Here is a 27,244-nt window from a genome sequence, read left to right as displayed (position 1 = left end):
GCTAGGATTACAGGCGTCAGCCACTGTGCCTGGCCTATTTTTTTTTTTCTTACTTACCACTGTACTAGTGAAACAAATCTTATTTTAAACATCTCTTTATAAAAGCCTTTCCTGAATTCTGAAAGTTAAATGCTCCCAATCTTTAACACAATTGTTCCTTACACTTCTGTTATTGCACTTAGCATACTGAGGTGTAATTATTTGTACATCACGCTAATTCACCCACCAGTCCATGGGCTACTTGCAGGCAGAAAACATATTCTGTTTCCATATTTCCAGTACCTAGCACCTAACATTTAGCCTGGCACATATTTATCAACCAAATGAATGAGTTTCCTAGCATAATAATTTCCATATAATAGCTACTAAAGAAGCATTTATTGAATTTAACTTAATGAACAGTCAAAGAATGTAAATTACTACCCACAAAAGAGCATAAGAATTAAAAAAATACAGGATGAAGGTGAGATTAGAGTGGGAAAGAATGAATGGGCAAATTTCACAGAGGTTCAATCCTGCCTTTTCCCTGGATCCCTGCTCCCAGCTCCATTTAAGGTATCTTAGGTTTGTTTTATTTATTTATTTATTTATTTATTTATTTATTTATTTATTTATTTATTTATTTGAGATGGAGTCTCACTCTGTCGCCCAGCCTGGAGTGCAGTGGCATGATCTCGGCTCACTGCAAGCTCCGCCTCCCGGATTCAGTTTTATTTATTTATTTATTTATTTATTTATTTATTTATTTGAGATGGAGTCTCACTCTGTCGCCCAGCCTGGAGTGCAGTGGCATGATCTCGGCTCACTGCAAGCTCCGCCTCCCGGGTTCACGCCATTCTCCTGCCTCACCCTCCCAAGTAGCTGGGACTACAGGCGCCTGCCACCACGCCCGGCTAATTTTTTGTATTTTTTTTAGTAGACATGGAGTTTCACCATGTTAGCCAGGATGGTCTCGATCTCCTGACCTCGTGATCCACCTGTCTCAGCCTCCCAAAGTGCTGGGATTACAGGCATGAGCCACCGCGCCCGGCCGGTATCTTAGGTTTTATTTAAAAAGCTAGGGTAAGTTTTTTCCCTTCCTCCTTCTCTCTCTCCTGCCCTTCCTTCCTTTTCTAAATTTTAACAGACTTTTGTTTTATTAGATACAGGGTCTTGCTCTGTCACCCAAGCTGGAGTACAGTAGCATAATCATGGCTCGCTGCAAACTCAAACTCCTAGGCTCGAACAATTCTCCACCCTCAGCCACCTGAGTATCTAGGACTACAGATGTGCCCCACCACGCCCAGCTAATTTTTTTCCCTGTTTTTTTTTTTTTTTTGTAAGTATGGGGATCTCACTATGTTGCCCAGGCTGGTCTTGAACTCCTGGTCTCCAGAGATCCTCCTGCCTTGGCCTGCTAAAGTACTGGGATTACAGGTGTGAGCCACTGCGCCTGGCCTAAACAGACTTTAAGGCTCTAATTATGCATATCTTGGATTTGGGAATCTTTTCAGTTTCTGCATTTCCTTTCAATACATAGGAAAAATGAACTAATCTGCAAAGCTGCTAAGCTTGTTTGCTTCTCAGCTCTCCAGTGGAACTCTGACATGAGCATGGAACCCCAGCCAATCATCCTCCCAAGCTGTCACAATACTGTACTTAGAAGCCAAGGTAATGAGGCCCTGTTCTGATTGCTGACACATCTGTCATCAACTTTCATGCATGCACAGGCAACTGCAGGCCTGGGGAACTGTGATGCGAAGGTATGGAGGAGAGAGAACAGGCTCACTTCAGGAAATTGAAATTAATTCAATGTGGCCAGCATGTAGAGGTCTGATTTTAGTTGCAGCAAGAACCTAGGGAGGTGAGCAGGAGTTGCATCACAAAAAGCATTTATGTGTCATACTCAGGAAGATGGACTTATATCTTGAACACTTTTACAAGAAAACCTTTAAAATTATATGTATCTTTTACAAAATCATAATTTCTTATTCAAAAATGGTACACTTCAATGTAGAACTTTTACACAGAAATGTGCAAAGAAAATCATTCTTAATTTAACCACCTAAAGATAACTATTTTAAACATTTTGGCATATATTTTTCAACCTTTTTTTCTATGCACATAACCAGGAATGCATACTACAAAGAAAACAAGGCAGGCACAGTGGCGTGAGCCTGTAGTCCCAGTTAGTCTGAAGGCTGAGGTGGCAGGATTGCTTGAGTCTGGTGACAGACCAGGAGCACCTCATCTTGGACAAACACCGCCACTTTAAGTTCCAGCTCCCTTTCTAGCCTCATGCATTTCAAGGAAACCACTTCTCTTCTAGCTATAAGCAGCCAGAAAGAGCAGACAGTAAAACACAGATAAGGCAGCTCAGGCACAAAGGGAGGTGGGGGGAAAGTCTCTTGGATAACTGCCAAACTTCACCCTCATGCAATGGGCCCCAGTAAAACAGTGGGCCTTAATAAGCACACTCCTTTCCCTTCAGGTGCACTAAGATAGGTAAGCTAAAAGCAGACTCGGGTGTATGCCTGCAGCTGCAAAAAGATGTATGGGAACAGACACACAACTCTCCCTCCCAGATAAGCACAACAGACACAGAAGCAGTCCAAGCCTCTGATAAACTCTCCCACCCGAAATCCTTAAAAACTCTTATTAGTCCGTAAGAGAGTGTGCCTCTAACCTAACTGGCCAGAAGCCCCTTTCAGGTTTGTTTTCTCTAAAATAAACTTGTCCTTGACTTCTAAGCCACCTTTCCTGTTTCTTTCCTCTTTCTTTAATTCTTACATCTGGGAGTTTGAGGCCAGCCTGGGTAACATGGTGAGATCTTGTCTCTTAAAAAAAATTACGGGCCGGGTGTGGTGGCTCACGCCTGTAATCCCAGCACTTTGGGAGGCCGAGGTGGACAGATCACAAGGTCAGGATTTTGAAACCAGTCCGGCCAACGTGGTGAAACCCCATCTCTACTAAAAAGAACAAAAATTAACCGGGCATGGTGGCATGTGCCTGTAATCCCAGCTACTTGGGAGGTGGAGGCAGGAGAATTGCTTGAACCCGTGAGGCAGAGGTTGCAGTGAGCCAAGATTGCACCACTGCACTCTAGCCTGGGCGACAGAGCAAGACTCCATTTAAACAAACAAACAAACAAACAACAAAAGTGTATCCATTCCTCTGAGTCAATAAAAGATGTATGTTAAAAAAAAAAAACAAAAGCCATGTACTATACATACTTATTGCATCATAAGTTGCCTTTTCATAAAGACTTCAATCAGAATATAAATGAAGGACTGCACAGGATCCTATTATAAAGCTGTATCATAGGTTATTTAACTCCTAATCGTTGGGCATTTAGGTTGTTTTAGATGTTTTTGCTACTCTAAATAATACTCTATGAATAGTTTTGTACACTAATTTTTTTAAGAGATGGGGTCTCACTATGTTGTCCAGGCTGGAGGGCAGTGGCTATTCACAGGTGCAATCATACAGCACTGCCCCCTTGAACTCCTAATCCTCCTGCCTCGGCCTCCTGAGTATCTGGGACTATAGGTATATACCACTTCCCCCAGCTTATACTAATTTTTATATGTGTATTTAATTATGTACTTAAATCTGAAAGTGGATTATAGCAAATCGACAATAAGATTTTAAACATTTTTGACGCAGATTACTTTATTAAAGTGTATATTCCCAGTATCCCTACCTAAGAATGCCTCCTTAGCTCTTTTATCCACACTGGATGTTCTTATACTTTTAAAATATTTACATCTTAGTTTGTTAATTTGATTTTTTTGTTTGTTTACTAGTGAGATTGAACTTTTTTCATGTATTTACTGGTAATTTGTATTTCTTTTTTTGGGTGAAATTCCCTATTCATGTCCTTTGCTAATTTTTATTTTTTGGTCATTAACTTGCCTTTTCATATTGTTTGTGTGTTTACTTTAATAAAATTTAAATATTTATGTAAAAAGTATTTATGTAGCCAAGTCTACCAATCTTTTCCTTTATGGTTGTTTCCTTTGCTGTTTTGCTTCTTATAAAGCTCCTCCCATTTTGAGATCAACTTATTAAAAAAAAAGAGAGCCCTCTTCTGCTAGCTCTTTTATGGTTTTATTACTTTGGGATTTGTTTTCACAATTAGTGTGAGATAGAGTTCTGATTCTCTCTGCCCATAGTGCAGCTAATCAGTAAGAACACAATTTATTGAATAATGCATCCACTGATTCAGATGCTACCCTTATCATAATTGTTCCTTTCATCTTCCTTGGATTTCATCTACTGAGGGTTATAGGAATAGGGGCATGTGGGAGAGTGAATAAGCACTACAGAAATAGTGCTACCAAAGGTGTGAAAATTTGGATCAGGCAGTGGGAGAGCAGAGAAGGAATTGTGCCTATGACAAAGATTATTTTGCTTGGCCAAACTTTAGTACGGCTTCTGAATCTTCTGCTAGATCCATCTGTGCACGTCTTCGTAAAAATCCAGTTTTAGCGAAGAACTCCCTTTCCTCCATATCTAATCAGTTTCCTCACCCTCCACCATCCCCCAGGTGATGTTCTGTCTTCAGGAGGAGTCCTGTTAGGTCAGTTTCACCAAATGCCCCTTACCTCTGATGTTTCCTCTTAGTAATTTTCCATCCACTGAACTGCATACTGCTGGTTGGCTATAAATTCCCTCTTGCCCATGCTGTATTCAGAGTCGAGCCCAGTCCCTCTTCCCCACTGCAAGACCCAGTTGCAGTGGCCCCTATGCCAATTGAGACAGTCCTCAATAGTCTTCATTCTGTGCTTTAACAAGTATCATTGAATAATTTTGTCTTTAACACTTCTTCACATTATGGTCACAGCTATATATTGTTAGCTTAGTAGTGGATTAACTGAACATGTAATTTCCAAGCTATAAGTTGCTCATCAAAATATATAAGTGAAAAAAATTAAAACCAGGGAAGGAAAGTAAGACAATCCTCCCCAAATAATGTTAAGTCTATGTGTCTAATTCCACATCATCTGTCACATGGACTACTGTCCCTTAAACAGCACTCAGGTATGAGACTTGAGAGGAAGTTCAGACCAAGGCCGGGTCTTCGAGGATATTTCGCTTAGAGAAAACGAAACTATTTTTAAATGTAGTGCTTATGACTGGTGCGGTAACCACTGCACAAACAGCATTCTCCTGGCGTTTTTATACTAACATAAGCCTCAGCAGCAAAGAATTGCTACCGGGAAAATAACCTTCAATTGTGTTTTTCGCAACCGATTCCTCTTTTTTGCTGTTGTAAAGGGCCGTTAAACACGGAAACAGGAGACTGGCGACGTTATTCCGCAACAGAAAGTTATTTTGTACTTTCACAGTGGTTTGCCTACTTGGTGAGATAAAAGTGGGAAGACCTGGCCTCAAGCCAGGACTTCCTGGGGGCTCCCGCGAGCGCCGCGGGCTGCGTGTTCCCCGCGCGCCGGCAGGAGGCGCGCGCTGCCTGGAAACGCCCCAGCGGCGCCCGCGCCCAGAGACCCGCCGCGGTGACGCAGCGAGAGCCCGGGAGGAGGCGCGGGAACGCGCGTTGGGGGTCAGGTGCCGGAAGAGGAAACCTCTCGCTGGGGCTAGGAGTTCGGCGGGGCGCGCGCGCCGGCGGTTGCGGAGCTGGCAGGTGCGAGGCGTCTGCACCTGGCGGGCGATGGCGCCCGATGCGGGCGCCCCGGGATAGCGTGGGCGAGGCTGCGGGGCCCCGGCGCGCACGCCCGCACCCCTCCCCAGCCCTGGCGTGGGCCCAGCCCGGCCCAGGCAGCAATGGGGTTCCTGCAGCTGCTGGTCGTAGCGGTGCTGGCATCCGAACACTGGGTGGCTGGTGCAGCCGAGGTCTTCGGGAACTCCAGCGAGGGTAAGGTCGGGGCGCCTGGCTTCTGCAACCCAAAGTTGCTTTTGCATTTCTTGCAAGGTCAGAATCCGCCCGGGGTCTGTCAGCCTAGCAGTGGAAACACTCATGGGTAAGGAGGCCTTACTATTAACCTCCTCATTTAGCGGAGGAAATGGGAAGAGATAAATAATTCTCTTTTTTTAACACAGTATTATCTCCCTTGGGGAGCAGCCATATCTGTGGCTTTAATTTAACTTACTAAAGCGCCTCTTTGCTCCCCAGTGGACTCTCTGAGCTTCTGGACAGCAAGACTTGGGGTGGAACTAGCGGCTTAATGACTAATGGCTCTCAAGCTGCATGGAGTTTTTACACCCCCACATCTAGAGGCTTTTCAAATTGGTTATGTTCTACAGAGTTTGAGAGGAAAAATGAACCCAGAATGGGGCTTTATTTATTTATTTTTAAAGAGCCTTTACCATCTAATTTATTAATACCGTCTAGAGACGGGAAAACAGTCCATACTCACAATGAGAAATAAAGGACTTTCTGAATTACAGATACATAGACATACAGATAGAGTGTGTATACCCTCAATTCTACAAGTTCAGCCACAAATGAAAAATAAACACAGAAACACAAAAGCTTGCCAGTCCAGGTATCAGAGTTGTTCTCCTTACTTGGGGGCAAGAAATTTCTAATCGATTTGACCTTAAAAAAGACAAATGGACAAAAACTGTGTTCTCTGTTGTCTCATATCCAACAGGAAATAGATCTCTATGAGATATTAATTCGTTTACAGAGATCACAAAATTCCCAATCATTGCAGCTACCAACAGGAAATAACTTGTCATCCATAAATGAACTGTAAAAAATAACAATTTAATAGAGAGTAAAACTAAAATGAGAAAAACAAGAATCAACGAAGTTCTATTGCCACTTCAAATTCACCTGTGGGAGCCAAGAAGAAACATGCCCGGGCTTAGCTCCCTATGAGTACACCATTTTTGATTATTTCAGGTGACTTTTTTTTTTTTTGTTTGACGGAGTCTTGCTCTGTGGCCTAGGCTGGAGTGCAGTGGCATGATCTTGGCTGACTGCAACCTCCGCCTCCCGGGTTCAAGCGGTTCTCATGCCTCAGCCTCCAGAGTAGCTGGGATTACAGGCGCCCGCCACCACACCCAGTTAGTTTTTCTATTTTTAGTACAGATGGGGGTTTCACCATGTTGTTCAGGCTGGTCTCGAACTCCTGACCTCGTGATCTGCCCGCCTTGGCCTCCCAGAGTGCTGGGATTACAGGCGTGAGCCACCGCACCCAGCCGATTTCAGGTAACTCTTGTTCGTCTCAGTGAGAACTCAGAATGGGATGTTAGATTGTAGGTCTTGTGCTTGGTGAATGGGCTTGGGCAACAGCTCATGGTTTGTTAATATAAAATGTAAAAGGCACTAGTTGTGCCAGGCAGATCATCATGTGCTTTTCCATGAAATTAAACACATTATGTTTTGTTTTGAGGTTAATAGACTAGTTGCAGTTCTGAAACATAATATTTTCTGAATAATGTGATTGTGTTCCTATGCACTTATCTTTGAAAAGCCCTTGTGCAAACTGAATTCTAGGATCTTTGTATAGGACTGAGGCCAAAGCTGAAAGGGGCAATTTTTGTTTTGCAGAAAAACCTTGCTTATAATAGGGCACTAACATTCACTGTGTATAGTGTGTGCCAGGTGCTTTCTATGTGCAGTGTTATTTAATCCCCACTACCCTGCAATGTAATGATCTTCCTCCCTTGTCAGAGGAACAAATGAACAGCTGCTAGGGTTACAGATAGGACTTGAACCCCCAGGTGAGTCTCCCTGCAAATTTCATAGTCCTTCCACTTCAGTAAAGCTGTCTTCCAATAAGAATATCTTACATGGCATGGTGCTTTGTACTTAATCCTTCTTTGAACCCTCATTCTTCAAAATAGCCTTATGATGGAGGTAGAAGTGATGCTATCTCCATTTTAACAGGTGAAGAATTTGAGATATTAGAGTTTTTAGTTGATCAAGGCCAGCCCCTGAGTCAGGAGAGCAGGCATCCAGAACTTTTTCTTTCTAGTTGGTGTTAGTATTTAATACCTAGAAATTTTTATACAAAAGTTAAAAAATATAAATAAGTTGAGAAATTAATTTTTTCACACACTGTTTTTTGCCTCTTTGCTATGATTATAGCACTGATATTCCTCAACGTTATTCTTTTTGCCTTGCACTGGTATTGTCATTCTGTGCAGAAGAGGGACAATGTGGGGACTTAACTACTGAGTGATAATAAAAGCTCATATTCTCCACATCTATCAGCTAAAAATCAGTATAGAAAGGTAGAAGGATGGGCCGGGCGCGGTGGCTCATGCCTGTAATCCCAGCACTTTGGGAGGCCGAGGCGGGTGGATCATGAGGTCAGGAGATCGAGACCACCCTGGCTAACACGGTGAAACCCCGTCTCTGCTAAAAATACAAAAAAATTAGCCAGGCGTGGTGGCAGACACCTGTAGTCCCAGCTACTCGGGAGGCTGAGGCAGGAGAATGGCGTGAACCCGGGAGGCAGAGCTTGCAGTAAGCCGAGATCACGCCACTGCACTACAGCCTGGGCGACAGAGCGAGACTTCGTCTCAAAAAAAAAAAAAAAAAAAAGGTAGAAGGATGTAGTTCAGGATTTGCATAAACCTCCTAGGAAATGGCTGGATTGGTATTTGATGATGATGATTCTGATAACCATACAAACTGAAGAAATTGAGCATCTGCTGTAATTTAGGAGGATTTACCCATCTTTGGCAGGATGAGCTAACTTGCATGACTTCTGTAGTGGACTGAATGCTAAATAAATCTCGGAACGTGGCAGATGGAGTTCCTAGAATGTCTGAGGAGTGCTTTCTGTGACCAGTAGGCACATGAGATGGATCATACTTTAAAGCAGTTATCCCTTCTCTTGGAGTCCCAGTTCACTGCTGCCTTTAACATCTTTCGTTTGTTTAGATTCATATCCAGTAACTCCCATGGAATTTCATATAATTGGACTTGAGCACGGCATCATTTGGGCCTTTCAGTCTTCATGCTATTGATGGTGCTTTACCAAGGTAGCAGGCTATTTGTGGTTAGTTGCAAGTGCTGTCTTTCTCTAAAAAGTGTGTGAAGCTAATATGTTCATTTTTGTGTTTCCTTTCAACCTTTAGGGCTATTGAACATTTGTAAGAAGATAACAATGAGAAATTGGGAGGGATAGTTGACTGCTGACCAACTCAAGTAGCTGAACCATTTTTGTTTTTAATGTGAAGAGAATTATGAAGACTAGGCTATGATAGATTTCTCTTAGAATTTGGTGGCTGTGTGGAAACACAAACAGTAGAAGTAAATTTTAGTAAAATAGTTGGAAATTTTTATGGTTGCCAGATTAGGATCTGATTCAGAAAGAAAAAGGAAAAGATTAGGATTGGGCAGCTCTTTTTAAAGTGGAATTATTGGAAAGAAAAAGTGATTCTGAGTAAGAATGGAAGATGGGCGTGAAAAATTGTTTCAAGTCCCTTCTATAGGTCAGATGGCAAAAAAAAAAGCCATTTCTTTTTAGAGGAAAGCTAGTGTAAGTGCCCCAACTTGATGTTAGCCATTTGCTTTGTAATATCTTTTGATGTGCTGTCTTTTTTCCTCCTACTCTCCAAGTCATAAGATCTAATTATGCCTCATAAAATGCCTCTAATAAATCCTTTTCCATATGCCTTAGAGGTGAAGTTAAATTCCTGTTAGCTTCTTCAGGATATCTTTTGGGTATGTGTCTTCTTTTGCTTAATCTGTTTTTATGAGCAGAAATTAAATGAGTTTCTACCAGACTGAGCTGTTTAAGTTGTCTTGACCTTCAGTGTCTTTTGTTGTCACTCTGTGGAAGTCTCTTTCTCAACGTAATGCTTATGATGTGCCTGGAATTTCTGTGAATGCCCTGTACGTTAGTCCCTTTCTTCCCACTAATTTATTTGTAGGGCTGCTCTGAGTGCCTGATTCTCTCTCTCTCTCTTTCTTTCTTTCTTTCTTTTTCTTTCTTTCTCTTTCTTTTCTTTCAATAAGGAGATGAACCTGTGAAGCACAGGAAAGCTAATGGAATTTAGTAAATGATACTTTATTGTGTAGCCTTGGGCGGTTTAAAAGTTGTTTCCCATTTGTTTGATACTTTCGGCAGCCAACTGATGGCAGCACAGTTACCTCAATTTTACTTTGAGGGACCTGAAGCCCAGAGGAAATACATTACTTGCCTGAGGTCATATAGTTCAGCCATCATTTAACAAACATTTACTTATGCCAGTTAGGTGACTATACTGTGTTAGACATTGGAACATCAAAAATGACAAAATCCTGCACAGCCAGGAATCAAACCACAACTGGTTTGGTTAAAGCAATCTTCTGAAAAAAATTGTATAATGGATGTCGGATTGCCAAGGTTACACTGCCAAAGTATTTTCACACAGATGTTAGGTTAAAGATAACTAAGACTGGGAAAAAAGTACATATTTATCCTTTGCTTGTTTATCAAACACTATGTTAGGAGTTCTCAAACCCGGCTAAACATTAGAATTACATGGAGAACTTTTTATAAAAGGTATATTGGTGAAGAGACAGCTAGAAATAGACATTTAAAAGAAAAAGCAGGGCCGGGTGCTGTGGTTCAGTGTGTAATCCCAGCACTTTGGAAGACTGAGTGGGGGAGGATCTGTTGGGGCCAAGAGCTTGAGACCAGTCTCATCAACATAGCAAGACCTCATCTCTACAAAACGTTAAGAAATAAAATTAAAGAAAAGAAAAAGTAGATTTAAAATAGCCTCAAGAAACATTACGTATTCTGGGATGATTATCATGGGATATGTAAAGACCTCTACAGAGAAAATGACATAATACATCTCAACATTCTTTAGATAAATTGAGAAACTAAAGAAATAGAGGAATATTGCAAATTCATAGATTACAAAATTCTAACGATGAAGATATTTTTAAAGGTATCATTTCTCCCTAAATTAATGTATATATTCGGGGCCATCCCAATCAAAATCCCAGCAGGTTTTTTTTTTTTGTGGATATTGATAGGCTGATTTCTAAAACTTATATGGAAATGAAAAGGATCAGAAATAGTCAAGATAAATTTGAGGAGGAAGAACAAATTTGGAGCAGGAGTTAAGAGAATTGTAATATTTGTGTTAGGATTGGTGTCTATAGCTAGACAAATAAGCCAGTAGAATACAATTGAGACTCCAGAAGCAAACACGTATGTTCACTTGACTTATGTGAAAGGTGGAACTGCAAAGCGGTAGGGTAGGGAGATGGTGATATTTTTAAATTATTTTATTTGTATAAACTTAGGGAGCACAAGTGTAGTTATAGGATATATTGTGTAGTGGTGAAGTCAGGGCTTTTAGTGTATCCATCACTGGAATTATGTACATTGTACTCATTAAGTAATTTCTCATCTTTGGCCCCCTCCCACCTTCCTCAGTCTTCAGTGTCTATCAGTCCACAGTGTAGGCCCATGTGTACACATTATACAGCTCCCATTTATAAGTGAGAGAACATGCGGTACCTACAGGGTGGCATTTTTAGTGAAGGTTGCTGTCAAGTAGATAAACATATGAAACGATGAACTGTGACCTCTATCTTACACCATGTATAAAAATCAACATCAGATTGATTTTTAGCTCTAAATGTGAAAGATAAACTTCTAGAAGTTAACATGGGAATGCATCTTCATCATCTTGGTATATGTTGAAAAAAATTTCTTTAAAATGACACAAAAAGGACTAATCATAAAGGAAAAACCTGAGAAATTGGCTGCTAAAATGAAAACTGTTAATCTAAAGGTGACAGCGAAAAGACAAGCAACAAGAGTGGGAGAATATATTTGCAACATATCGGTCAGAATACTCATATCTATGATGTATTAAAAACTCCTAAAATTGAAGAAAGACAGACAGTTCCATTTTTAGTATGTGTAAAAGACTCGAACAGACTCTTTCACAAAGAGGATATCCAAACAGCCAATAAGCAAAGCAAAGGGTTCTTAACACCCATGAGTAATTAGGGAAGTGCAAATTAAAATCACAGTCAGATACCACTATATACCCAGCAGATAAATGAATAATACCAGGTGTTGGTGAGACTGTTGGGCAGTTGGAACACTTTCCTACAGTAAGTTGATGGGGTATACATTGGCAAAACATTGTTGGAAGCCTGGCAGTATCTACTGAAGATGAGAATACCCTATTACCTGATAATTCTACTCATAGGTTCCACCCAACAGAAATGTGTATATGCATGTACCAAAAGACATGCACAGAAAATGTTTAGAGTTATTTATAACTCTAAACCAGAAATACAGATGTTTATTGACAGTAGAACAGATAAATACATTGTGGCATGTTATTTCATGAAGTATACAATAATGGTAATGAGTTATGGCTACTTATAGCAGCTGGAATGAATTGCACAAACATAGTGCTGATTTTAAAGAAGCCAAACACACATAAATTGTGGTGTAAATTCTATTCAATTGAATTCCCCCAACTAAATTCCTAGTATTTGAACTTAGGACCCTATTTCCCTCTGGGGAGGAAAGAAGATGTGGTGATTGGGAGGGGCCACAGGGGGACCACTAAGATGCTAGAATGCTGTTTAGGTGCTGGTTAATTCATGGGTGTGTAAACTTTGTGTATTTCTCTGCATAGTATTTAATGAATATTTGTTTTTTAATTGATACCTAGGCCTTAGCCCCAGGGATTTTGATTTAATTCATCTGGAGAGGGTCCCAGGCAGCAGTGTTTTGTTTTGTTTTTTTTTCAATCCCCTCCAGATGATTGTAATGTATAGCCAGGGTGTATAATCACTGTATTATAACTTCTTATGAAAAGGACACCTTATGGTCACTATAGAAAATTTAAAAAATAAATGTGTAATGAAAAGAAAAAAAATCACTTAAAATACACCCCCAGAGATACTTCCTCTTGATACCCCTACCTATTTTGTCAAGTGACCAGGTTTTAAATAACGTATACAATGTCCCTCCCTTTTATTATCTGGCTTCTGCCTGGTTCGCACTATAGGCATTTGAGGAAAGGAAGATGATGAGGCATCATTTTCCTGTAGCTTTTGGGAAATCCAGGAAGTAACAGATGAAAGTTATAATTATTCCTGAAATTCAGGTATATTTCTTGAAGAAGAATTCAGAAGCAAAGAGTGCAGATTAATTTTTGGTCCTAATCATTATGTATTCTCACGTGGTCTGTTTGTTTTTGTTTCTGGATATCTTAGACTAGAACAAGACTTTTTAGGTACAGTTTAACCATTTAAGATCAAAGGTCATCTGTTACACTGTCACAGCAAAAACTCTCTCAAATAGATTTTTTGTCTGACACATACGCTTTCTGGAATAGTCTTCCACAAAATCAGAACTATTTTTATTTCTTATTAATTTATTATTCGTGCTGTAATGGTAATAGCCTAGATGTTCATTAATAGGAGATTGGGTGAATAATTATGGTACATACCCAGAATGGAAAACTCTGTAGCTTTTAAGATGGTAAAGCTAGAATTATCTGTGTTGCTATGGGAAGATATATAAGACCTGTTAAATAGGCAATATCAAACATATTTATATCTTTTTCTATCTATGTGGAAATATGCATGTTTATATCTGCCTAAGCCCTAAAAGATATAGCACAGCTGTTAGCAGTGATGATTTCTATACAGTGTACTTGCTGGAGGAGTTGACTTTCTGTTTATTTTGCACCTTTTATAAGGATTATATATTTTCTAGAAAAATATTACCATTTTAAGGGAAAGCAAAACAGTGACAGAATGTTGAGAGAATGTCCCATTTTGTCCCTTTTTTTTTTCTAGTGTGTGTTCCTATTTTATAAACATTTAAAATGTAGAGTTGGCGTGGCATGGTGGCTCATGCTTATAATCCCAGCACTTTGGGAGGCCCAGGCAGGCAGATCACAAAGTCAAGAGATTGAGACCAGCCTGGCCAACATGGTGACACCCAATCTCTACTAAAAATATAAAAAATTAGCTGGGCATGGTGGTGCGCACCTGTAGTCCCAGCTACTTGTGAGGCTGAGGCAGGAGAATCGCTTGAACCTGGGAGGCAGAGGTTGCAGTGAGCTGAGATCGTGCCACTACACTCCAGCCTGGCGACAGAGTGAGACTCTGTCTCAAAAAAAAAAAAAAAAAAGAAAAAAAAAAAAGAAGGACGTGTAAAAAGAAGAAAAATCAGCTGGGTGGGGTAGCTCATGCTTGTAATCCCAGTACTTTGGGAGGCTGAGACGGGCGGATTGCTTGAGGTCAGGAGTTCGAGACTAGCCTGGGCAACATAGTGAAACCCCGTCTCTACTAAAAATACAAAAATTAGCCAGGCGTGGTGGCACATGCCTGTAATCCCAGGTACTCAGGAGGCTGAGGCAGGAGAATTGCCTGAACCTGGGAGGTGAAGATTTCAGTGAGCTAAGATTGCGCCACTGCACTCCACCTAGGTGACAGAGTGAGACTCCGTCTCAAAAAAAAAAAAAAAAAAAAAAAATCAGTTAAAATATACTCCCAGAGATACCTGCTTTTAATACCCCCCTACTTATTTCGTCAAGTCATCAGTTGTTTAACAATGTATTTTAGTTTCCATGGTTCTGTGTTTCCGTACTGTCTTTCCAAAGTTTTGTTTCTCCAAGTATTTTTGAGTTGTGATTCATCCTCATCCTGGGTGATAGGTTAAGGGAAGGTTAAGAAAAGTTTACCGTGAAGCCTTCTCTAGTTGATGGCTTCAGTCTCTTCCAGGGCTTTTAAAGGTTCTGTATACTGTTCTGATGGAAGGCCCATGTCATGGGAGATAGATGTAAGGATTATTAGAACATTTTCTAAAATATATCAAAGGGCAGATTTAAGTGATAATTACAGAAGTCTTGGATAACCTTTATGAATTTGTTTGTATCAGTTTTGATCATTGTGCCCAACAACTAGAGTGCCTAGTCCATAAGTACCTTATAAATATTTGCCAAATAGGGAAAATGAGAACAAAAAGGAAAAACTGAAGATGTAGACTAGAAAAGGCAGGATAGTAAGTGAGTTGAGTGCTGTGAACAGTGAAAGGATAGAAATCTGATTAATTTCTAGGAAAACAGACTGATACTGCCAAAACGGGTGGGAATTTTTAAGACTTGGAGGATGCATGATGGATGGGACCAAACTTGAAGGACAATAATGAAACATTTTTAGTGTAATTTACTGAAATCCATGTAGTTTTATGTATAATTTGCTTTTCTAATAAAATAATCATGATGATGGGAAGGCCTGGAAAATATAAACATGTTTTTCTTATTTCTCTTTAAAAAGAAAAAACATGTGCACACAAACTTTTTCCAGACTTCTCTACCCAGATTCTATTGGCCACTCCTTAATATTTTAACCTCTGTTCCAGCTGGAGTTTGGTCCATATGAAATGTAAAATGTCTTTCTGTTTCCATAAATAGGAAATATACTATCTTCATTTGTCATTGTTAAAACTATTAAAATTTTCTCTAGAGTTTTAGAAATGAAATTGTAACCTTTTCTATCTTTTTTTAAAAAAACATTAAGTTATGAATGTAATATAGCATCACAGAGCTTAGGGAGAGTATATAGAAGTTAACATTATTCTAGTCTTAGCACTATTTGTGTCTTCTTTTTGTCTGTTCTTCCACAGGCTACTCATTCTTGATTTTTTTGGTTCTGTTTGGTTTTAAATCATCCAGTGGAGCTTTCATATTAAAAAATAAGTGTTGAAAATTGACCTTCTTGGGACATGGTATATAAGAATATGTTATTAAGTTATTTAGTATCTGAAATGTTTTACCACCCACTGACTCTTAATTTCCTTCTAAAATGAAACATGACAGTTCCACTATGGGACTCAGGTGAATTATAATCTTTTTTCATCAACTCCTTTTCATCTATATTTAATCTAAATTTTTTGTTTGTTTGTTTGTTTGTTTAGAATCGAACTCCCAAGACTGCTTATGTGAAACTTGGGATCTCTTCTGCTGTTCATGCAGACAGATACTGACTATAGGATGGGGGTGTAGGAATCCAGGACTACACAGGAGTAAAAGCAACCTAATTAAAGGATTATTTGAGAGTTAGATTGAAAAAAGACAGAGCTGGTGTGCAGCTGGCAGAAACACACCACACAGAAGTGGGGACAGAGTCAGTGAGACGCAGACCATGGAGGCAAGTAGACAGATGGGACAGACCTGGAGGAGGTGTTGAAAAACTGTTCTTGTTATAACCTATCTTTTTTGTGGACTCTGAGCTTGATCCTTAAGCAAACAAAAGCTCTCTTTTCCAGAATGCCTGTGGTTCACAATTGTATGTGCAGTGCCTGGTGTGGGGCTCTCAACGGACATTTTTGTCAGTATTGATTTCACCTTCCTTTGCAGTCTCCATTAGACAGATGAGGAAATTGAGGCTTAAGGGGATTTAAGGAACTTGCTTAAAATCACACAGCTGGTAAACACCGGTATTAAATTGCAGCCACCTGTGTCTCTTCAGGCTACGCTGACTTCAGAATTCACTAGACGGTTATGGTTCTTTAACACAAGCACATTCATGATTGTAAGTAGCCCCACAGGATTGTCATCTTTAAATTCAGGGACTCTGTTCTGAAGATCATTGTTATTGCTGCTACCAGAGGGGAAGTTCCTCTGGGCTCCAGGAGCCTGTCTTCAGCATACCTTTTGAAATACCTCTTGCATTTTAGTTCTGAGCTCTGCCATTCACTGGCCGGATGACCCTGGATGGGCTGCGTCACTTTTTAAGCCACATTGTCTTTAGCAGTGAAATAGAAGCAATAACCATATTTACCTCAAAGAGTTTTTCTGAGTATTAAATTCCACGCTCATTTATGAATATGATTTCTGCAAATTGATATGAGAGTACAAGTGTTGTAATGAAAAGTTTATCTCGTTGTAGGTCTTATTGAATTTTCTGTGGGGAAATTTAGATACTTCGAGCTCAATAGGCCCTTTCCAGAGGAAGCTATTTTGCATGATATTTCAAGCAATGTGACTTTTCTTATTTTCCAAATACACTCACAGTATCAGAATACAACTGTTTCCTTTTCTCCGGTAAGTGCAAAGAATTATTTTAGTAAAAACCATTTCTATATTTTGGGGTCTGGTATTTAGTATGAGCATTAGAATTTGATATCTGTATCTCTTTTATGTTTATGATCTTATGTCTTAAATTTTAAAAAATCAAGATAGGATGTTTTCAAGTCAGTGACTGAGAGTATCTCAGGCCTTTCTTGAGTGTGGCAGTCTCTGACCTAAGAAGGGGTAATGGAGAGCTGAGCTGGGGGGAAGGGCACCCTGTGACAAATGTCACCACTATGCAGGCAAGTTTTCTTCGTGAATTCCCACCTTTTCATTTTCTTACTTTAGTGGGGCCTTAATAATTTTTACCTGAGAATATATGTTTAATGAGTTTTCATTGTTGTTTAGCTATAGTATTGAACTTTACCAAGAACCCTATAGTATCAACTTTATTCTTTGGACTCTGTCATGCAAACAACAAAAAAATTATAGTGCTCATTTCATCCAGCCCTGTGCTATGCCTCCAGCAGTATTAAGGACTCTATTATAGATGTCATCACCAAACCCCTTAACCTCAACCTCAGCCTTAGAAAGTTTTTAAAATTCTCTGGGTTAGCTTAAGCTATGAAGAGTCTGCCATTATGTAATCTTTTCCGATCTATCTACATTTAGTCTCTGTGATGCCCTAGACCAATACATGCATTTCACCTTGTATGAAGTTATACTTCTTTTTATTTGTCCTAGGCCTATATTATAATATTCTGGAATTTGGTAAACAAATCTGTCTTAATCTAATTCATATGTAATTTTTTAACATTTTTATTTTTATTTTTTTAGAGATAGGATCTCACTCCATCACCCAGGCCGGAATGTGGTCATGTGATCATGGCTCAAATTCCTGATCTTAAGTGATCCTGGAACTACAGGCACATGTCACCACACTTGGCTAATTTTTAACTTTTTTTTTTATAGAGATGGGTTTTGCTATGTTGCCCAGGCTGGTCTTGAACTCCCGGCCTTAAGTGATCCTCCTGCCTGGGCATCCCAAAGTGCTGGGATTGCAGGCATGAGCCACTGCGCCCCAGCCCATATATAATATTAGAGGCATTGGTCACACTATCTTTCTTACTATTTTGTATATTTTTATTCCTGCCTTCTTTCCCCTACCATAGAGGTTTGGAAATTGTGTGCATGTGGTTGTGCATGTGTGTGCGTGTGTGTTGTGGGGTGTGTGTGTTGGGGGGTAGTTAATGGGCTAGAAATGGAAGAATTCAGCTTAGGAAAAAAGGAAAGGAATAAATAGTATTAATTACAAGAGATACCGATGTCACACATACGTCGAATTTGCCCAAGTTCTTTGCAGCTAAAGCAGAAGGTAAAGCATGTTAAATTTCATAACTTCCTTAGAAAGGGAGGAGCATGCGAGTTCCTCAGGGGAGGCCAAGTTTTTTATGGCACTGAATTCAAGAGACAGCTTCCTATTCAGACTCTTACATAGGAGACTTAGTAAAATGGCACATAGATGAGTTCTTTCTTCTTCTCTTTTTTAACTAGATCTTTTAAAACAATTTTTAATTGACAAACAGTATGATTTTCTTCCTAATGACATTACAGCAAGACAACATTTGAAGGAAAAGAGAGAGGATGGGGGAAATAAGGATTTATATTTGTTGAACGCCTACTATGTCCTAGGCCAGTGGTTCTTAAGCTCCTGGAGCCATAGACTGCTTGAGTCTATGGACTCAAATATAAATATAAAATTTCATGGGGCCCTTCAGAAACTCAGACTCTCAGGCCCCCAGTTAGGAACCCCTGTGTTTGGTTTCCATATGGTTAATTCTCATTAAAGCTCAACAAAGTAGTAGTGATGCCTATTTCTACATCTGAGGAAGCAGAGCTTGGATAAAGAGATGCCAACATCACCAGTGTTAAAACAGACCTGGATGGCAGCATCTTGAGCCTTGATTTCTATGCAGAAAGGGTCTTAGTTGTCCTTAATTACCATTTTATTTCTTGGACTGCCTTTAGTTCCCACTGTTATGTTACTTAGAAGATGATGGCCAGAACTGCACATGGCTCAGGAAGTGAGTGGTCTGTGTAAAGAGAAGTGCTTCTGTTTCCTGTGCCCTTCCTAATAAAGTGTGGCACTTTTGGTTTTTTTGAGTCGTGACGGCAGTTGGTTCTTTGAAACTGTTGACTCGATCATTTATCAGTTAATATTTGAGTCATTCTTTCTTATGCTTATCAAATTGAAACTGCTGTGCTACCTTTTCCTTCCCATTTCCTTGGCTTTGATAGAACCTCTTGAGTCTGTTACCTCTTAGCTTAGCATTTTATTATTCAAAAAGCTTTCCAAGCAGATGGGAGTGGGGGATGATAGAGAGGAAGTGTGTGAGGAAGGATTAGGAAGGGGCACAAGGAAACTTGGGGTGATGCATACATTTGCTATTTTGATTGTGGTAATGGTTTCACAGGTGTCTGTATATCAACACTTAAAAGTATACTTTATGGGCCGGGCGCGGTGGCTCACACCTGTAATCCCAGCACTTTGGGAGGCCGATGCCGGCAGATCACGAGGTCAGGAGATCAAGACCATCCTGGCTAACACGGTGAAACCTCGTCTCTACTAAAAGTACAAAAAATTAGCCGGGCGTGGTGGCAGGCGCCTGTAGTCCCAGCTACTCGGGAGGCTGAGGCAGGAGAATGGCGTGAACCCAGGAGGCAGAGCTTGCTGTGAGCTGAGATTGCGCCACTGCACTCCAGCCTGGGTGATGGACCGAGACTCCATCTCAAAAAAAAAAAAAAAATTATACTTTATGTACAGTTTATAGTTTGTCAGTTATAACACAATTTAAAAGGTACTTCAAAAACTGAACTCCTTGGGGCCAGGTCTCATGTTTTTGTCCTAGTGGTCTTAGAAACTAAGACAAAACATTATTTGACATAATAAATCTTAATTCAAGTTAATTGAAACACTTGGGAATTTCAGTGTGCATGTGCTATTCCTGATCAAAGATTATTTTTACAGACAGAATGTTTGTGTCTTCACAAAATTCACAGGGAAGTGATTAGGTCATGGGCCCCCATTTAGAGCCCTCATGAATGGGATTAGTGGCCTTATAAAAGGGACCCCAGATATGTTTCTTGCCCTTTCTCTGTCATGTGAGGATACAACAAGAAGTTGGGAGTCTTCAGCCTATAAGAGGGCTTTCATCAGAACCCGACTGTGTTGGCACCCCTATCTTGAACCACCAGACTCTAGAATTGTGAAAATAAATTTCTGTTGTTTATAACCACCTTACCTGTGGTACTTTGTTATAGCAGCCTTAACTAAGACAATCGTATATTTTTCAAGAATGCTTTTTCCATGTATATGTGTGGGCATGTGAACATAGAGATGAAAAGAATTCTCTGGTTATTTAAGGAAGGTTTTTTTTTTTCTATTTGTTTTGGGAAGATTTGGAATAGGACATGCGCACTGGATCAACTCGGTAATTTATATGTTTTGCTCGACTTCCTATTCATGACAATGTTTCTTCTGGACTGCAGACTCTCCTTTCCAATGCCTCGGAAACAGGCACTGCCAGTGGACTGGTTTTCATCCTTAGACCGGAGCAGAGTACATGCACTTGGTACTTGGGGACTTCAGGCATACAGCCTGTCCAGAATATGGCTATCCTACTCTCCTACTCAGAAAGAGGTAACCCTTCTGTCTTCTCCTCCCTCTTACTCTTTGGAATATGGAATATGTTCATGAAACTTTAAGGAAAATTATCCTATTAAGATTGTTTGTTGCAATTATAATTTATATAATCAGAATTTTTTTTTTTTCGAGATAGAGTCTCATACTGTCACCCAGGCTGGAGTGTAGTGGCGCGATCTCGGCTCACTGCAACCTCCGCCTCCCAGGTTCAAGCAATTCTCCTGCCTCAGCCTCCCGAGTAGCTGGGATTACAGGCGCCCGCCACCACGCCCAGCTGATTTTTTGTATTTTTAGTAGAGATGGCATTTCACCATGTTGGTCAGGTCTCGAACTCCTGACCTTGTGATTTGCCCGCCTCAGCCTCCGAAAGTGCTGGGATTGCAGGCATGAGCCACTGCGCCCGGCCTATAATCAGAAATATTTTATAGTAAGAGAATTAGCACGATGACTGAAAGCTCAGGTAGTGACTAGGAGAACATGTTTATTCATTCAAAAAACATTTAGGGAGCCCTTGGAGAAGCAGTAATAGTTAAGGCAGGACATAGTCCTTAACAGTTTAGTTATTCTAAGCAGAAGCAGTAAGCTTGACGTCATGAAGAAAAATGATTTGGAGAATGGCACATTGTGAGTGTGGCTGCAGCTGGAGTGTGGAGGGCCTTGCATACAATTTGAGGTTTGTACTTTATTTCGAGGTGGGTTCTAAGGAGGCATAGAGTTTTTAAGCAGAGGAATGGTGTGGACCATTTCATCTCTTAGAAAGCCAACTCTAGAAGCAGTGTGGGGATCGATTGGAGAGGGCACAGCAGAGTCAGGACTCAGCACAAAATGAGAAATGAGGATCTGAACAGAGGCCATGAGAGGCAGGATGGAGAAGAGGAGCAGGATTTGAGATATCCGGAAGGTGGAATCGATACAACACAATGAATGGTGGTTATGGATTATAAGAGGGAAGCATAGGTTTCCTATTTGGGCAGCAGGGAAATAGTGATACAAAATAGGTGTAGGAACAGGGTTATGGTGGTGCTGGATGTTTTGGGAGGTGGGACGTAGTAGATGATGACTTCAGTTTGGGACACAATCTGAGATGCTTGTAGGACATTTGGATGGAAATGCACAGTAGGTAATTTAAATAAGGGCCTGGAGCAGAGGGGTGAGATTAGATTCCCAACTAAATAGCTGTTAATAAAAGCTATGGCAGTGAGTGAGATTACCCAGGCATGTACTTGGATATTGAGGGCAAAAAATCATAGCAAATACTTTCATAGTGCCTACTATGTGTCAGGCACTGTTTCTGGTGGATAATAACTGCTGAGGAATAAGCACAAGACTGGAGTAGTCAAGAAGGTAGGAAGAAAGCCTGGAGGTTCTGCCTTTAAAAGAGAGCAGGCCGGGCACAGTGGCTCACACCTGTAATCCCAGCACTTTGGGAGGCTGAAGCGGGTTGCGAGTATAATTTATATAATCAGGAGTTTGAGACTAGCCTGGCCAACATGGCAAAAGCCTATCTCTACTAAAAATACAAAAATTAGCCAGGTGTGGTGGCAGGTGCCTATAATCCCAGGTACTGAGGAGGCTGTGGCAGGAGAATTGCTTGAACTCAGCGGGTGGAGGTTGCAGTGAGCTGAAATTGTGCCACTTCACTCCAGCTTGGGTGACAGAGCGAGACTCCGTCTCAAAAAAAAAAAAAAGGAAGTGGTAAGTTATACTCTACAGAGAGGTCAAGAGAACTGACTGAAGGTGTCCATATGCTAGAGAAGTAGGAGTCCGTGGTGGCCCTTTATGAGAGTCACTTTAGTGGCACAACAGAGATGGAGGAGTGAAGGTGAGGTCAATAAATTTCATAACCCCTAGGGAACCTTACTGTAAAATAACAGCAATTGCCCTTCTTCATAAAATCATTAGGATTAAATGGCAAAGAACATAACAATACTTTGGAGCCTTCTGTTATAGCTAACATTTCCTATCTTCTACTCCAGTAAGTGCAGAAAAGGGAGAATACGAAAGAAGAGCATAGGATTTGGAGGAAGATTCCAACATGATATTGAAACATATAAACACACTGTGTATCTGCATTCCAAACCTGGCCAGAAGTAGTCAACCAATAGCCGATCTTTTTAACTCTAGAGGAGATGTTGGGAAACTACAGACCGTGAACCAGATCCAGCTTGCTGCCTGTTTTTGTACATAAAGTTTTACTGAAACACAGCTATGCCTCTTCCTGTACGTATTGCCTGTGGCTGCTTTATTGCCACAAGGACTGGGGTGGGTAGTTACTGCAGAGACCATCAGACTGACAAAGCCTAAAATACTATCAGGCCTTTTACAGAAAATGTTTGCTCTGCCCTGCTCTAGGGCCCTGAACCTCAGTTAACTCTACCCTCTTTAACCTCAGTTCATGAAATAGTGTAAGACTAGAAGCTCTACGTTTATATTTAACTTCTATTTGGGAAGTTCTTGTAAGAGTAGATAGAGTTCTGTTTTTCTGAATATGATTTCGATATGTAAGAATTGTTTGTTTCGTAACTTCCCTATTTCTTATCCAGATCCTATCCCTGGAGGCTGTAATTTGGAGTTTGATTTAGATATTGATCCTAACATTTACTTGGAGTATAATTTCTTTGAAACGACTATCAAGTTTGCCCCAGCAAACCTAGGCTATGCGAGGTATGTCTGTCTCCCATGTCTGAGAAATGCTTTTAGAATATACATGACAACAGTTGTGTAGATTTGACCAGCTCTCTCAACTCCCTAGTTCTCTGTAGTAAAACTGAGTTCTTTAATTTTTGGAGGGAATTGGTGTAATTTAAACTTCATTACTAATATTTGGGCTGTCATTTACAGTTAATATTTTCCCACTGCATTCTTGTTTAAGTGACTTGCTAACAAATGACAAATCTGCTATATTCTTTTTTTTTTTTTTTTAATCAGAGATGAGGTCTTTCTATGTTGCCCTGGCTGGTCTTGAACTTCCGGAGTCTCGCTCTGTCGCCCAGGCTGGAGTGCAGTGGCGCAATCTTGGCTCACTGCAAGCTGCGCCTCCCGGGTTCACGCCATTCTCCTGCCTCAGCCTCTCCGAGTAGCTGGGACTACAGGCGCCCGCCACCACGCCCGGCTAATTTTTTGTATTTTTAGTAGAGACGGGGTTTCACCGTGGTCTCGATCTCCCGACCTCATGATCCACCCGCCTCGGCCTCCCAAAGTGCTGGGATTACAAGCGTGAGCCACCGCGCCCGGCCGGTCTTGAACTTCTTAGCTCAAGCAATCCTCCTGCCTCAGCCTCCCAAAGTGCTGGGATTATAGGCTTAAGCCACTGCACCAGCTTTTTTTAAAAAAAATTTTTTTGTCTCCCCAGAGCTGTAGTATTACTCTAGGCCTGACTGATATCAGAATCCAGTTATGTAATCGCCCTTGCCTGTTGGTGTTTGTCCTAGTTTGTGGTGCTGTAACAAAGTAGCACAGACTGGGTGGCTTATAAACTTCTTTCTCACAGTTCTGGAGGGTAGAAGCCCACGATCAGGATGCCAGCACAGTCGAGCTCTGGTGAAGGTTCTCGTCCAGGTTACAGACTGCTGGGTTGTCACTGTGTCCACACATGGCAGAAAGAAGGCTAGAGGGCTCTCTGGGATCTCCTTTATGAGGGCAGTAATTCTATTCATTAGGGCTTCACCTTCATGACCTGATTACCTCCCAAAGGTACCACCTCCTAATATCACATTGGGAGTGAGGATCTCAGCATACTGATTTTGGGGAGACACAAACATTCAGTCCATAACAGTGTGTTACTTTTCTTTAGAATACCAATTGTTGCCACTGCAAAAGGTGAACTGTTAAATTGTAATTATTGTTGCAAGTGTTTGAAATTAGGGCTCTTGGTTCCTTTTTATAGATGGGACTTGCACCACAAGAGATTGATTTTGAGTTTCATTTTGTTGGTTGACTTTAGAGGTGTAGATCCCCCACCATGTGATGCTGGGACAGACCAGGACTCCAGGTGGAGGTTGCAGTATGATGTCTATCAGTATTTTCTGCCTGAGAATGACCTCACTGAGGAGATGTTGCTGAAGCATCTGCAGAGGATGGTCAGCGTGCCCCAGGTGAAGGCCAGTGCTCTCAAGGTAAATCTGAGTCCCATGATTTGTGTGGCTGGATTGTGACACCTTTGTCAGAGTTGAGAAGAGGAGAAGCTACCAGGATCTTATTTCTTTACTCTTTTCTCCTTTTTGGGGGACACTCACTTTTTTCTCTTTTATTTTGTTATCATCTTGGGAGTCTTTGCTGGTGATATCTGAGAATGATGTTGGCCTTTGAGGAGATGCATGTAAATTATGTTAAGTTTTAGTTGCAGCCACATCTGTGACTTGGTAATCTGAAATGTGAATGGAAGGAGGTAGTAATTTTCTGTGTACTCCCACGACTACTGGGTAAACATTTTTGGCAAGTATGAAGATTACATTGTTTTGAGAAAAAAAATATTGAGAAACTGCTTAAGGATATACACATTGGCATTCATATTTGAACCCAAACTCAAAGTCTAACTTGGAGCAAAATTCTTCTCTGAGCTTTTGAATCCGTGTAAACCCTTGCCCCCCAGGTGTGGACCATGGACCAGTGGCATTGGCATCACTGGGGAGTTCGTGAGAATTGTAATTCTTAAACTCCACCCTGGAACTACTGAATCAGAATTTGCATTTTATATCCCTCAGGGGATTCTGGCTGGGTACAGTGGCTCACGCCTAGTTTGTGAGAATTGTAATTCTTAAACTCCACCCTGGAACTACTGAATCAGAATTTGCATTTTATATCCCTCAGGGGATTCTGGCTGGGTACAGTGGCTCACGCCTGTAATCCCAGCACTTTGGAAGGCCGAGGTGGGTGGATAACCTGAGGTCGGGAGTTTGAGACCAGCCTGTCCAACATGGTGAAACTCTTCTCTCTACTAAAAATACAAAAATTAGCCAGGCATGTTGGTAGATGCCTGTAATACCAGCTAGTTGGGAGGCTGAGGCAGGAGAATCGTTTGAACCCAGGAGGTGGAGGTTGCAATGAGCCCAGATCGTGCCGTTGCACTCCAGCCCTCAGGTGATTTTTATGCATATTAAATTTTGAGACTCACTGCAATAGATCATTTTTGTGGAGGGCAGGATTTTATCTTTATGTCTTGAAAAGTGCCTAACAGCAATATAATATGTGAGGTCATCCTTCAGTCTAATGGTTGATGGGCGGAGTTTTTCTAGACAGTGTCATTGTGCTTATTCACAAAATAAGAAGCTCTGTTAGTAAAGTTAGTAAAGTTGCTCTATTAGATATGACATTTTAATACCATTATTATTTTTATGAAGAATATAAGAACTTGTATAATAGGCTTTTTGCAGGTTACTTTTTAACTTTTAGTTAAAAGAATATTTTGTGCCAGAATGTGGGGAAACCCTCAAAGACTAATGAGGGTATGTCAAAGAGATTCAGGAGCCTGTTTGAAGGGGCTTGCACTGCCAAATTTGGGGCAATTCAAGAATCAAGAAAAAGATTGTGGTTGTCAGCCTTGAATAAATACAAATGAAACCTTCCTCAGTTGCCACCACTGGAGGAAACTCTTACACCACCTTACTCTAAAAATTGATAAAGAAATTTAGCTTGCCTTTTTAAAGGAGGAACTAATTCTTCCCCAGTTGGTGAGAGAAAGTTCTTTGCAGAAGAGTGCCAGCTAATATATGTAGAAGGAATAATAGAATTAGATGATCACCATTTTGTGACCCTCAATGAAATAATTCCAGCAAGGATCAGCTGGTGAAAGTTTTTTAGGGAACAGGATATTTCTAAGGTGTCTAAGTAACATCCTTAGATTAATTTTCATTGTAAAAGGAGAACCACTTTAACGTGGAGTGACCTTATAGTCTCCACCTATTCCAGGTGGGCTAAGCTAGTTTCACTGAAAATGGATCAGCCTGTATTATGTGCTCCTGTAGTGCAGTCTGACATTATCACCATCACTGTGGTATATTCTAGCAAAAAATGTCTAACCTGAATTTAGTCCATTGGATTCCCTATTTACAGGAAATACGGGGGATAAAAGAATAAGTTAGACACAAAATTGTGGAATAACTTTGTGAGAATACTGACTTCATCTCTTCTACAGTCATTGGGTGGCTGGGAGAGAAAGGTGGGACAGACTGCTCTGGATTACTGAGATTGGCCGTAAACACCATGCATGGAACTTGGTTTGATCTTGGGTAAGAAGGAGAAAAGCTAGAAAAGGTGTTAGGAGCCAGGAACAGTGGCACACACCTGTAATCCCAGCACTTTGGGAGGAGGCCAAGGCGGGCAGATCACTTGAGCTCAGGAGTTTGAGACCAGCCTGGGCAACGTGGCAAAACCTCACAGCCACTAAAAAAACCAAAAAGTTCCAGGCGTGATGGTGCATGCCTGTAGTTCCAGATACTGAGGAGGCTGAGGTGGGAGGATCGCTTGAGCCTGGGAGAAGTTGCAGTGAGCTGAGATCATGCCACTGCACTGTAGCCTGGGTTACAGAGTGAGACCCTGTCTCAAAAAAAAAAAAAAAAAAGACATTAGGGAAAATCTGGATCATGTATT

At 40.8% G+C, this 27,244-nt stretch overlaps 1 protein-coding gene across 2 annotated transcripts in view; it reads left to right on the top strand.

Moving 5' to 3' along the window:
• Positions 1 to 5,591: 5,591 nt before the first annotated feature.
• TM7SF3 (transmembrane 7 superfamily member 3) overlaps positions 5,592 to 27,244 on the top strand; it is a 40,653-nt gene continuing 19,000 nt past the window's right edge. For both annotated transcript variants that reach the window (XM_058442163.1, XM_032159880.2), the window contains exons 1-5: positions 5,592 to 5,854; positions 16,832 to 16,986; positions 20,503 to 20,653; positions 23,200 to 23,320; positions 24,600 to 24,771. In XM_058442163.1, the coding sequence (XP_058298146.1) occupies positions 5,764 to 5,854; positions 16,832 to 16,986; positions 20,503 to 20,653; positions 23,200 to 23,320; positions 24,600 to 24,771 (690 nt within the window). In that variant the 5' untranslated portion in view covers positions 5,592 to 5,763. The remainder of the gene's footprint in view (positions 5,855 to 16,831; positions 16,987 to 20,502; positions 20,654 to 23,199; positions 23,321 to 24,599; positions 24,772 to 27,244) is intronic.

The sequence above is a fragment of the Hylobates moloch genome, unplaced genomic scaffold (genome assembly GCF_009828535.3).
Source record: "Hylobates moloch isolate HMO894 unplaced genomic scaffold, HMol_V3 SCAFFOLD_8, whole genome shotgun sequence".
Lineage (NCBI taxonomy): Eukaryota > Metazoa > Chordata > Mammalia > Primates > Hylobatidae > Hylobates > Hylobates moloch.
Note: the sequence above shows the minus strand (reverse complement) of the source record. Positions and strands in the feature narration are given on the sequence as shown.